This window comes from Pholis gunnellus (genome assembly GCF_910591455.1).
Source record: "Pholis gunnellus genome assembly, chromosome: 19".
Classification (NCBI taxonomy): domain Eukaryota; kingdom Metazoa; phylum Chordata; class Actinopteri; order Perciformes; family Pholidae; genus Pholis; species Pholis gunnellus.
The window spans coordinates 18539906-18552349 of record NC_136546.1 but is presented as its reverse complement, the minus strand read 5'-3'; the positions used below and the strand labels follow the sequence as shown (position 1 = coordinate 18552349).

The 12444-nt window shown below is 44.4% G+C and overlaps 1 protein-coding gene across 3 annotated transcripts in view; it reads right to left on the bottom strand.

Annotated features, from left to right (window-relative positions):
- Window positions 1-618: 618 nt before the first annotated feature.
- The window catches only part of runx2b (RUNX family transcription factor 2b), a 39458-nt gene continuing 27632 nt past the window's right edge, over window positions 619-12444 (bottom strand). For 2 of the 3 annotated variants that reach the window (XM_079180584.1, XM_079180582.1), the window contains 3 exons: window positions 9165-9329; window positions 6700-6861; window positions 619-3915 (listed from right to left, as the gene is read on the bottom strand). In XM_079180584.1, coding sequence (XP_079036710.1) covers window positions 3437-3915; window positions 6700-6861; window positions 9165-9329 — 806 coding nt within the window. In that variant the 3' untranslated portion in view covers window positions 619-3436. The remainder of the gene's footprint in view (window positions 3916-6699; window positions 6862-9164; window positions 9330-12444) is intronic. The other variant, XM_079180583.1, reaches the window with a different exon arrangement.

Here is a 12444-nt window from a genome sequence, read left to right as displayed (position 1 = left end):
GCTCAGTCTGCTGATTGTCTTGCATGAAAAATGTGATGCACCTTTGCAAAGGTAGTTCTCAAGCCGTGGGAGGAGACACTCAGGTGGGAGGGCCTTATATTCTCATGAACCATGTGACATAAGAGGAGCCAAATCTAATTGGCTTGTTGAAACACATGTTTTCTGATCCAGGCAGCCCACAAAAAAACGGACTGGGTTGTTTTCTGTTATAGTTTGTAGGTTGGTAGGAACTCCAGATACCCAAATGCATGTGCACACTGAAAGGTGAGTTTTTCATGATGTGTCCCCTTTTTTTTTGTCATTTCTTATAAACTTTATAAAAGTTTTAATTCATTGAAGCCGGCCTGAGACAGTCACACCTTTGGAGAATTTTGAGATTTGGCTAAAAAATGATACAAAAAATCAACAGGTTCATGTGAAACAAAGACATATTTAACTGTTTACTGCATTTTAAATGATGATAATACTCACTGACTTCATTACTATCTTGTGTGACAGTGAAAATAACATGTCACGCCAACAACACACGTCATTATGTAACAGAAAGGAAAACACCTTTGTTTTCGTGGAGGAGGGGGCGTTAAATGAAAATAGACAGAGAAGAAGAATTAAGTTACAAAATTCCTATTTTATTCTTAAAATAAACAAAATGTACAATCACAATGCCAATTTCACTCACTGTTGTCAGGTCTGTTTGTCCCTTTAAAAAAAACAACAAAAAAAACTCACTTGATGATCTTTATGAAACGTACCAGCTACTAATGGAGTCTCCATTAATTTCATTTTCCTGACAGTTCATGAGAGAAGAAGCACAACAAAAGACATAACAAGTAAACTTTACATAAGAGCAGGGTAAGGTATGGTTCCTGGATATCATACATGTTGATCATTAAATAATACACGGTTTGTACGCAACATTTAACCAAAGGAAAGAAAAAAAAAGAAGGGATGAACCTTGTTTACTGAAGAAGAAGAAACAAAACACAAACAAAAGCAGATGAGGACAAAATGGGATGTCAGTGCTGCGTTGATGTGTAAACAGTTTTCAAAAGACCATTTCCTGTTCAAAGTTTGGAAAGAAAAAAAGCAGATTAAATAAATTCCAACAGATGTGCATAGTTACTATGGAGACACTGAATACATTTGTAACAGGAAGAAAAGCTATAAAATCACGGCAATCTAAAAGGTTTTGATTTGCTTTCTTATGTTACACTGTAACAGCAAAAAAGAAAGACTTGGTTTTGGGCTGAAGCAGTCGGGGAAATGTAGTGTGACATGTTCAATTCCATTAAGTGACTTCAGAACATCCTCTGCAGAGGCTGGGAGAGAGGCGCTGCGTGCAAACCTTCAATGAAAAGCTTGAAGTCTGATCCTTGGACAGGGGCGTGTTTTTCTCAGCTTTTCAAATTGGGTTATTATATTACCTCCATGCACTGAATATCATGCTGTATGAAAGCAAGGAAAATGCTTTCTTTTCAAACAAATACCAACTGCCTTGTGAGATCAGATTCAACTCCAATGTAAAATGGGCTTGTTTGGCCAAGTGTTATCCATTCTGTGTGAGTGTGTGAGTGTGTGAGTGTGTGTGTGTGTGTGTGTGTGTGTGTGACTCCAGTGGCGTTATATCGGCACTGAGGACCAAAACCACGAGCCCTGCTGGCAGCCCGCCGCTAGTGCTGCTAGAAATAAAACAAGAAATAAGTGCTTTATGAAACAAACGTACACAAGTCTCCCATATTTTTTGGGTACCAGTTTGCTGCCAGCAGCTGCATCCAATCACCTCTGTTTTTTTTTTGCACTTTTTCCTTTAACTTCAACTCCTAACTAAAAAAATGGGAAAATATCAGACCTCCTTTCATACTGGTGCTGAGTGTGGATGATACAAACCTATTAGGAAAACCATGTCAGCAAAAGCCAAAGAATAAAATAAAAAAAGGGGAAATAAATAATTGTCAGAAGGAATGTCACAGTCTCTTTTGTCTTTAGCTGTGATATTTCCTTTCCAGTCTCTGAGACTGAAAGAGAAAAAAAAAGCAAAGGAACAAACAAAGAAAGTACCCGTGTGTGTCACACACTAAGACAAACTTTTTCAAAGCCATCTCTTTGCACATGATATTGGCATGTTTTCCCGTTAACCTTGACAAGAGGATTCAGCCGGACTGGATATGGAAAAAAAAAGAAAAGAGATCGTCCAGAGATTATTCCAGTCCTGAGGAGTTGATGTATCGTAAAAAATAAGTGAACCTTAAAAGTCTGAAACCGGCTGCTTTGGAGCGCACTCGGAGCACCAACTAGGCGTGTTGACAGAATAATCTTTGGGCTACATGTCAGTTCATGTGTAAACGTACCATTTCTTATTTGGACGATAAAATACACAAATATCTGTGCGCATGTCAGACTAGACAAACCAAAGAAATCAAGCAGAATTTCCCCCAACGGATAATAATTACTCTTTTTTTAAAAAGCTCTCTTTCAAGGTATGCTGCCAAGAGGCACAACACCAGTTATTGCTCAATAAAGGCCGATAAAGGTTTGATTCTGAGCCAAATGTGTGTCAACGCCTAGCGAGGATGTCGGGCTCTTAACGTGTGGAGCGGTTGAAGTGAAAGTTACGCCAGAAGAAAACATGTTGCAATACTCTTTGGATATTACATTTCATATTCGAAACGATTTAAATCTTTGGGTACTACTACAAAAAAAAAAAAAATGAAACCTCTCACTCTCTTAAATTACCAATCAAAAAAAAAAAATATCATTTTAACTTAGTCATATAGATGCATCAAAAATATTCAGATTACACTTCTTTGACTCAAGTTTCAAATACAATACATAATTTATGGCTTTATAAGTTAAAACTAAGAAAACGCCTTAATCTACATCAACGTTTCACCCACAATATACAAGTTAAATTAATTGGTTTTAAAGCAAATTTACTGTCCATACCACTTAAGGTAACATATGTGTTACTCTCATCACTTGCTACTCAGTGCCTAACTTGCATCTTGATATTGTCGTAGTACAAAAACATGCTCTGCAAAAAGCCTTATTGAAATACAAACACTATACAAAAGAGGCAGTCTTTTACAAATATTGTTTGAAGCATCCCTTAGCTTGTGGATTATAATAAAACTGAAATAATGTCTCATCCACTTGGGCCTAGTAAACCAAAAATGTCTCTCTCATTATTGCTGTGAGAATGACTCCCTTTGTAGTGTTTTGGTCAAAACACATTCCAGGAAGACAAGTCCATACGAGTCTGTTTTTTCTTCTTCTTTTTTATCTCTACTTTAATTTCCAAGTAAAAAGCAGAGATAGCTGATGAGAGCTCAAAAATCCCCTTTTCAATTAAAAAAGAAAAAAAAAAAAAAAAAAAAGGTTTTGTGCTTTCAAACCACAACATCAGTTGACTTCCGATCTCCGCCCTCGTTGGTTTTCTTCAATATGGCCTCCAGACAGCCTCATCCATCCGGCCTCCCGGGTTGAGAACGGTCGGGGAGTTACTGTGGCTCCCGTCGCCGTCCACCCCTCCCTCCGTCTGGCTGGGCAGGTTGGGGTTCACCAGGGAGGTGCCCGTGGAGGCGCTAGTGCAAGGCGGGATCATCCGGGAGGGCGAGCGATCCCCGCCGGGGACCATGGAGAACTGGTACGAGCCGGACGAGGCGCCGTAGTAGAGATAGGGCGTGCTGCTGGTCTGGAAGGGTCCGCTCTGGCTCTGGGTGGAGCCCGGGTACGGAGGGGGAAGGTAGGTGTGGTAGTGGGCGCTGCCCAGCGACATGGCGGAGGTGACCGGCGGGGTGTAGGTGAAGGTGGCCGGGTAGTGCATCCGAGGGCTGGAGAAACGGGTCTCCGTGAGGGGGGGCAGGCCCGGGAACTGACGCTCGAACTGACCGGGGAACGGGCTCAGGTCGGAGGAACCTGTTGACACATGAAAACATTCATTTCTTTAGGATTCTCAGTACAGCAGACATCATCACGCAAGCAGGAATAGTTCTTCTCACCAGTTTGTCAGTTTGAAATGTGGCTTTGGACTCTTAAACTATTTAGTAGTTTGTCTTGTAGAGTAATTGAAGTTAACAAATAAGTCCCTTGAGGAATGAAACAGTAGTGAACCGGATTATACGTGATCAAATATTTCAGCCAGATATGCGTATTGACTCATTTAGGCTAATGGATTTGGTGGGCACAGTTATGGAAAAGCGTTCATCTACAAATATTGTGATATTCATCAACTTGTTTTTTTTTTCTGTCAACTCACAAGTTTTGATAAAGTTAACAAACACATCAGTGAAGTCCCGCGCATGCATGTGCCTTAATATGTTTACGCCTCTGCATATTTATGTTTCTGTGTGTGTGTGTGTTGGCGCATGTGTATCTGTATAACTGTTTATGCATGCAAATGTGTGTGTGGGTGGGTGGTTGTGTGTGTGTGTGTGTGTGTGTGTGTGTGTGTGTGTGTGTGTGTGTGTGTGTGTGTGTGTGTGTGTGTGAATACTGTATGCACATAAAAAAGCAGTTGGGATGAATCAGGAGCTGCACATGTGGAAACACTTTGAGCAGAAACAGTTTCCATGAGATCCATAATGAGGCAGGGCTGAGCTCTGATGTGGCTCCTCTCCTCGCCTCCCATCGGCTCCAGCGTGTGTGTGTACGTCTGTGTGTCCGTGTGCACGCGCCCGAGCGAGCGAACGAGAGAGGGGGTGAGAGAGAGAGAGAGAGAGAGGGAGAGAGAGAGAGAGAGAGAGAGAGAAGGAGCTGCTCCATCTCACCCTTCGTTCCTCTCTTCGCTTCATCCCTTAAAAAATACCCAGAAACCACTAACTGGCTGCGGCTAGCTTCGCGCCGGGCACAGAGTTTAAGGAGAATAGGAGGTCCTCTCGCGCTCCCTCCCTCCCTCCCTCCCTCCCTCCCTCCCGTCTCCTCTCAGTGGTTTAGTCCAGCCATGGCGCTCTTATCATAAATCACCAGGCGTCTTCTGTGTCACCATGTCTGCTGCGAGAGGACAGGGGGGTGGCGGGGAAGAGGAGCGGAGGGGTGGGGGGAGACGCAGTGTTTATGTGCAGCGAGGAATTGCGAAGCCGGGGTTTTGTCGCTAGCGTCAGATAGCATGTGCTGCCAATTAGGGCCTTTAAACTTCCTCTTTCCACGAGATGTGTTTTAATCTGACAGGAATAGTAGGTGATTGTCTCCGCTGTGGAGGAGCAGTGATCCCAGACATGACCGGCGCTGTTCAATAAAACATTTGGACCCATTTTAGTGCTCAAACGTGCCCTGTGATGATGAGCCAGGTCGAACTTGTATTAGTTTAAATGAAACCACAGTGGAACAATGTCTAAATATTTGGAAGGATTTTTCTTTTACAAACTCTAGAGTATCGCTTCCGAAATTAGGTGTTTTACTTGACTGCTGAACTTTTGCAATCGCTTCTTAGCAACTGTAGCTTTTCCACTACACGAGCCGGGTTGCATGAATGTGTACGCGTAGAGGTGTGTGTGTGTGTGTGTGTGTGTGTGGGGCGTTGCAGAGTTTTCACCGGAGCGTCCATATCAGCTTCTGCTTGTACTTGTCGGTATGTTCTGTGGCTGGATACTGTTACAGAGCAGCCTGGCGAGGTGTCAACATGATCTCCAGAGATCTGAGAGCCTTAGTCACATCACTTAGGGGGCATTAAGCGCTCGAGGTGTGCAAGCGGGTAAAGGGCGAGTTGTTTTTTTTTTTGTCGGGGGGGCCTGCGTTCACGTGCACGCGTGTCTCTTTGAGAACAAAGCCTGACGCTTGTGAGATGAAAGCTGAAAAGGAAAGACCGGACTAATCAAAGCTGACAAGGCAGCTGGCTGGATTTTAAACCCTCTCTAATGCAGAGTCACACGGCTGCATCGCGCAGTCACACACACACACACACACACACACACACACACACACACACACACACACACACACACACACACACACACACACACACACACACACACACACACACACACACACACACACAGGAGGGTGTAGTATTTTAGAAGAAGAAAACAGAGGGAAAAAAAGGTAAGGTAGAAAAAAAACAACTCACATGGCAGTGAGTCAAACAGGTGTACGGGGGAGAAACTTGTCTGGCGGCATGTAGGGAGTTTAAAGGAACAGAGACAAATCGGAACACAGATGCTGCCGTTATGGCAAACAGGCTGAGGTTGAGGCAATTACCCAGAATGCCTTGTGAGCGTAGCGTATTGCCATAAAGACACTTTATTCGTCAAGTCGCGAGCCTGTTATTATCCCCGGGCCTGTTATTACCCATACTCCTCTGGGATCAAAGGCTTTGAGCGAGAGGGGGAAAAAAACGGAAACAATCGTTTTTTTCTCCTCCGCTGTCATCCGCGCCATCCAAAAACCGCTCTCTGGAGGAACAGTCGGACTCTGACTAACATGCCTCAATCGTGAACGAGCCAATAGCAGCTCAGTGTGCTGTATAGGTCTCTGGTTAGTCGTAGCGTGTCGATTTTCTTTTTGTAGTCTCTGTTTATGTTCCTGCTTTTGACTGTGAGTTTTGCGTACATGTCTGTCGCTCTCACTCCCCATTCCCCCCTCCGTCTATCGCAAAAGAAAAATGAATTATCTGGAGTTTTTTGCGGCAGTTCAGCCCCCCCCCCCCCCCCCCGATGGGACAATGAGACCCGGTGGTTTCACACAATGGCAGAGTCGTGGTTCTACCTGGCAATCGTCTAGGCACGTCGCTGATGGCGGGCAGACCCGTGCCTCGGCTGGAGGAGAGGGGGGTGGTGGAGTGGACGGAGGGGGACGCCATGGGACTCAGGTAGGACGGGTACGTCTGTTCGTACGACCAGGGAGGAGAGGACTGGGACTGACGAGGGTCTGATGGGGAGAAGGAAAGCGAACGGAAGGAGAGGAAGAAAGAGAGAAAGAAAGCCATACAAAGAGAAAGAAACAGGAAATGAAAGAGAGAATAATTAGCGGTTGCCCATCAGCTGGTTAAAAATGCTCTATTTTTTTGTTTAGGTACCAAATGGACAGCAACATTCACAACAACTGTAGACAGTATTAGTGTCTCTGTTTCTCTGGGCTCAGGGTTGAGAGGTTAAGTATCAGTTCAGCAACAGCCGCCGTAATGACACATCTAATGTTTACTTTCCAAGAGAAGATCTTCCTGTTTGCCTTATAAAACATTGTGCTTGCAGCTGAGGCACAGAAAGCCTCGCTGGCACACAACCAGGGCGTAAACACACCAGCAGACAAACCAGCACACACTTTATTGTGTGTATGTCTGCATTGCAACACAATCGTGGAGCATGAAAGTCGGCCGATGTTGCATCGTGTGCAAACGTGACCAAAATGGACCTCAATAACATTTCAACTGTATAAAAACATTAATATCCACTTCATATAATGAATTGTGTTCAATAACATCCATTTTAAAATCAATTGAAGAGGTGCATGTGAGAGGGCTGTGGGGCTACTGCTCTAATCAGAGCTGCACTTAAAGTTCAAGCTTCACCTCAAAGTATTTACACTTGCACTCACACGCAATTAATGTCCAATCCGGTGTTTAATAGTCTCCGCTCGCCACCACACCGCTACGCTGTTTAACCATCCCTCAAATGATCCCACTAAGTAACACTGCAAAGCCGTGCCAGACGGTAACTTAGAGCTAAATGACGACCCGTGACGAGCCTCCAGAGGTGTGGCCGATATCGGGTAGCAGCCATCCCCGGTCGTGAGAGATGCTGTTACCTTCTAGGAGATTGATAAGAGTGACGGCGCAGAGAGAGAGAGAGAGAGACGATCTCGGAGGCCGTGGACGTTCTGTGGTGCGGTCACGATGTGCACATGGCTCCAGTTGGGGGGTTTGATATCTCACCTGACATACAGTCAAGTGTTGCTTAGCCTGTTGCTTACCCTTTAGGACACTGTACAGAACATTTGTGGTGCATACTGTGGATGTTTCTACCTCTTAAATGAATAATATATTTGGATTTACTTGGCAGTTTGGGTGTAAAATATAATTTTATATTTTGTAGTGCTGCAGGGATGATGTATTTCTACCCAGAAGTTAGCATCGCACTGGTTCCCCTCGTCAAAAAGACGACAGGATTTTTATCGAAGAATTTCATATCGTAAAACAAAACGTTAAACTCTCTTAAGCTTCTGTCAACCAGAGATCTAATTTCAGGCATCTAACCAAAACCCATTAGAAAAATACATTGACTTTGAAACGAGGGAACCGGAAGTGGAAAAATGCGGTTTGGCATTTGTTACACAGAACCATCTGAGAAGCCGTCATTGGAAACTGTTCCTTTCAAAAATACATGCGTCGATTGGATGAACCGTCGGTCGATCACACTCCTACCGAAGCCAGACGGGAGACGAGCAAAAACATCTTTTCCATTGATCTTTCCTCTTCTTTCAATAAACAAACACTCTCCAGTTCCGATTTAAATGATGCTCTTGCAGCATCTATGCTAACCTCTTTAGGAGCCGCCATTGCTGTTTAGAACAAACAGTCCCCTCTCTGTGACACACACACACACACACACACACACACACACACCTAAACCACGAGACATCGTGAGAATCCAGCTGGGCAGGCGAGGTAACCTTCCTACAATCTCAATACCACAAATAGATAATTAAATATGAAATAATCAAATTGATGTTCAAAGCAATAAAGTGTGTTCCAGTGTTGTGTATCACTTCAGACGTAACTCTTCACATGTGTTTAACGAAAATTGTAAAAACTAATTTGGTCATTTTTTTTAATAACAATTATCTTGAAATTGTTATTCCTGCCAACTGACTTTTGATCGTATCATAATACTATAATGAGAAATTATTTTTTATTATTATCATTATGTTGAATCATCGCCTAGCCTTAATTAAATGGAACCAGGCTGAAAGAAACCCAACAGGTGAAACCTGTAATTATTAATAAAAAGGTTTCATTGTTCAGTACAAGGAAATACGGTGTTGGTATCATTTGATGGTATGACACCTCTGACAGATGGACATACACTTTGAAATACATTTCTGGGGTCAGAGGTCAAGATCAGCTACAGAACAGTAAGATCTGTGACACTTCACGAGGGGCGGATGCTTTGCTGCGACGGTGCTAAATACACCTAATCTTTTCTGGGCCTGAGGTGAAGGAACCGGCTGCTCACCTGTTATCTGCGTCTGTCCCTGGTTGAAGGAGTTGGGCCCTGTGTTGAGAGGTGGCCGGGGGCCTTGAGTAGGAATGGCCACCCTCACCCTCATCCTCTCAAGCTCACTAAGGCGGTCTGAAAAAAGACCAGCTTTGGGAGGGTCCTCAAGTTTCTGACGATGTCCTGTGGACACACAAAAACAGTGTTTTATTGGTAACGAGGTGTGGTGGAAAGAATTCTGATATTTCATCAAAGTGTTTCTAACTGTTGCGCGTGATCTTAACTTGTTTGTTCATCTTGGCGCGCAGTTTGTCAGTTATTCTCCGTAATGCAAGTTAACGACTCTGCTCTTCTGCAGTGCCATGCCTAGTTGCTTGGTAAACACAGAGGAAGCAAAAGGGCCGGCTTTTGGAAATGTGACGCAACATCCCGCTAATTAACAAAGACTTTGGGCAATTATCTCATATCGCCTCGCATGGGAGAGAAAAATAAAAGCGTAACGAGCGACGGGGAGAGCGAGAAGTCGCTTGTATGCTTAGTTTCAACCTGAGGCTTCTTCCTCAGGTAAACACAAGCTCTCACGCCATCAGCTCCATTATCCCCGCAGGGGTCGCGACTGGTGCCAAATATATTCCAGCATTTCCTGTATTCTTCTGCCAATACTTTTACACCGTTTGTATCCCTATCCCTAGACCTCTCCAATATGCAAATTCAGCACACGCACATTGCTAACATATAGATCACGCACACAAAACAAAGCCAATGTGTCCCTCGCTCTGGCTGATCCAGCCCCTCTCTGTTCCAGCAGCCCTATCAGCCCTGTAGTGGGAACCGCGGCAAAACATGCCCCGGGGCCCAGGTGTAGACTATAGTTTAGCAAAGGTGGGGTAGAAAGAGAGGCCTGTGCACACACACACACACAGTCCTTTATCTTTATTTTGTTTTATTCCTGACAGGTCTGTGTCAGTGCGTCTGTCTGATCTCGCACTAGCTCTCCTGTAAAGGCGGTAAAGTAAATATCAAACAGAGGAGAGTAGAAACTCCCGCTGAGCTTGGCAGACCTCCAGCTGGCTCAGGCAGAAACAATGAGCTACTTCAGAATCCAGCCCAACCTGCCTGCTGCCCGGGCTGGGAACAAAGGCCTGGCACTACACCTACAGGACTGGGTGGCTGTAGTGAGAGGGAGAGGAGATCTTCAGAAACATCACAAAGATCAAAGACCACAGAAAATTCACCGGGGCTTCTTGTGGACTAATAGTCCAACATGTGTACTAACACCCCCCCCCCCCCCCCACCCCCCCCCCACCCCCCCCCCCCCCGCTGTGGAGCTTTGTCGCATGTCATAGCAAAAACATAGCAATGTTTTCTGGTAATTCAATAATTAAAGAGTCTATATGAAATAACCACATGGTACCACTTGACAAATGAAAAGAACTGAGCATTTCCTCATTTCATTTAGAACTTTTGAGCAACATAATCAGATTCTTTGACAAATTTGTTGGTACGTGCTTGTTATTATCAACTTAGACGACGTAATTGTGTATTGCAATATCTCAATATGATGATTTATCGAAAGATGACACATTAATATATCGAATTATTGCCCAGCCCTAATGTCAGCCCAGCCTTTCTCTCTCTCTCTCTCGCTCTGTCTCTCTCTCTGCAGGTTTTTATGTCACTTTCACCATCAAATAAAAGCCAAATGAAAACAAAATAATATTTTTTAAACGGCCTCGCCCTATGTGTATATTGTTTTCCCTGCAACAAGTTCAAAACATAAATATTTTAGCCACAGAAATGCTTTCATAAAACCATCTGACTCCTCACAATAAATACATTTATTTTGGAATTCTGCTCTGCAATGACTCGAGAGTGGCGGGAGTGGAAATGCAGCCGGTGACAGTCAGACGCACCGTGACTTTTATTACAATGACGTTACCGGACCGGCATCATCCAGTTCAAAATAAACAATCTCATCATCCGCTTCTTTACATAGTCGCTTTGGAACGCAAATAATACCGGCTACTTGAAAACCTCAGCTCACTGAAGTTTTTCGCTTTATAACATAATTCATGGCCACAATTCATTAATGATATTTCCCCCATCGTTGCTGCGGATAATTTGTGCCTCTCGCTGGCATTCCTCATCTCTCTGTGCAAGCTGTGCCCAGTCAATCATAGCGTTTCCATTTTCAACAGACCAAAATTTCTATTCTAAAAAAGCCTCGGGACACAGTGCGGGCTTTGTGCACAGCCCCGTCTCCTAGTGATGGGAATAAATAGCAATGGGAGACCGAGGGAGATGAGGGGAGACAGAGGGGGACAGGCGCGAGGGGGGAGGAGGCACACGGAGAGGAAGAGACCCCGATGACCAGTAAATTAAGAGCACTGGACGGAACCGAAACCAGTCAGGGGGACACAGTGCCGAGCACAGAGCACAGAGAATGGTGAAATAGTTAGAGAAGGTTTAGGATTTCGACATCTGTGAGGAAGATCACAAAATACAGATATATAATATATTTAAGGAGATAAAGATAGTTCTGATCTGTATGACAGGCCGGCTCTCTGTCACCGGGGCTCTTTTAAACTTGTCGCAATGTCAGTTAGCTCTCAGTTTCCACCCTGGACGGCCATATTGTCAGGAAACCTATGGATGCAACCCAGTTTAAAAGGAAACCAGCGTCTTTTTTATCCTATAGGAATGCAGCATGTCAACCACCACATTAAGGTCCAATTTACACTCCAAACAGAACAACCTCAAGTCCATTAGTTTAGCCTGCCTTGACAGTAAATACAGTTTTTCATGAGTTAATTGCACCTTTTAGACTACAACTGTTGCCAAACACAAGACGTCTCAGCTGTTTTATCGGAACCCAAGCAGGGCGGAGGAATGAGCCGGGGGTATTTAAAGGAGCGGGAAAGGCGGATGATTTCACTGCCGTAGGGAAAGTCCCTGAGATTCCCATCATCCCTGTGAAAACAGCGGAGATTTTCGATAGCGCCTGCCACTTCCCTGCCCAGCCAGCGGCCGGAAACATGGACAGATTCAGACCAGATGTGAGCAGCTTGCACACACACACACACACACACACACACACACACACACACACACACACACACACACACACACACACACACACACACACACGTAGAAACACACACACATGCAAGTATGGACGTATGCAAACACACGTCTGCGCATGTAATCATGCGCATTTGCACACATGCATCATGCATACACCCTTGCACATGCACATACAGTACAGGCTCACACACGTGCGCACTTAAAAAAAGATTAA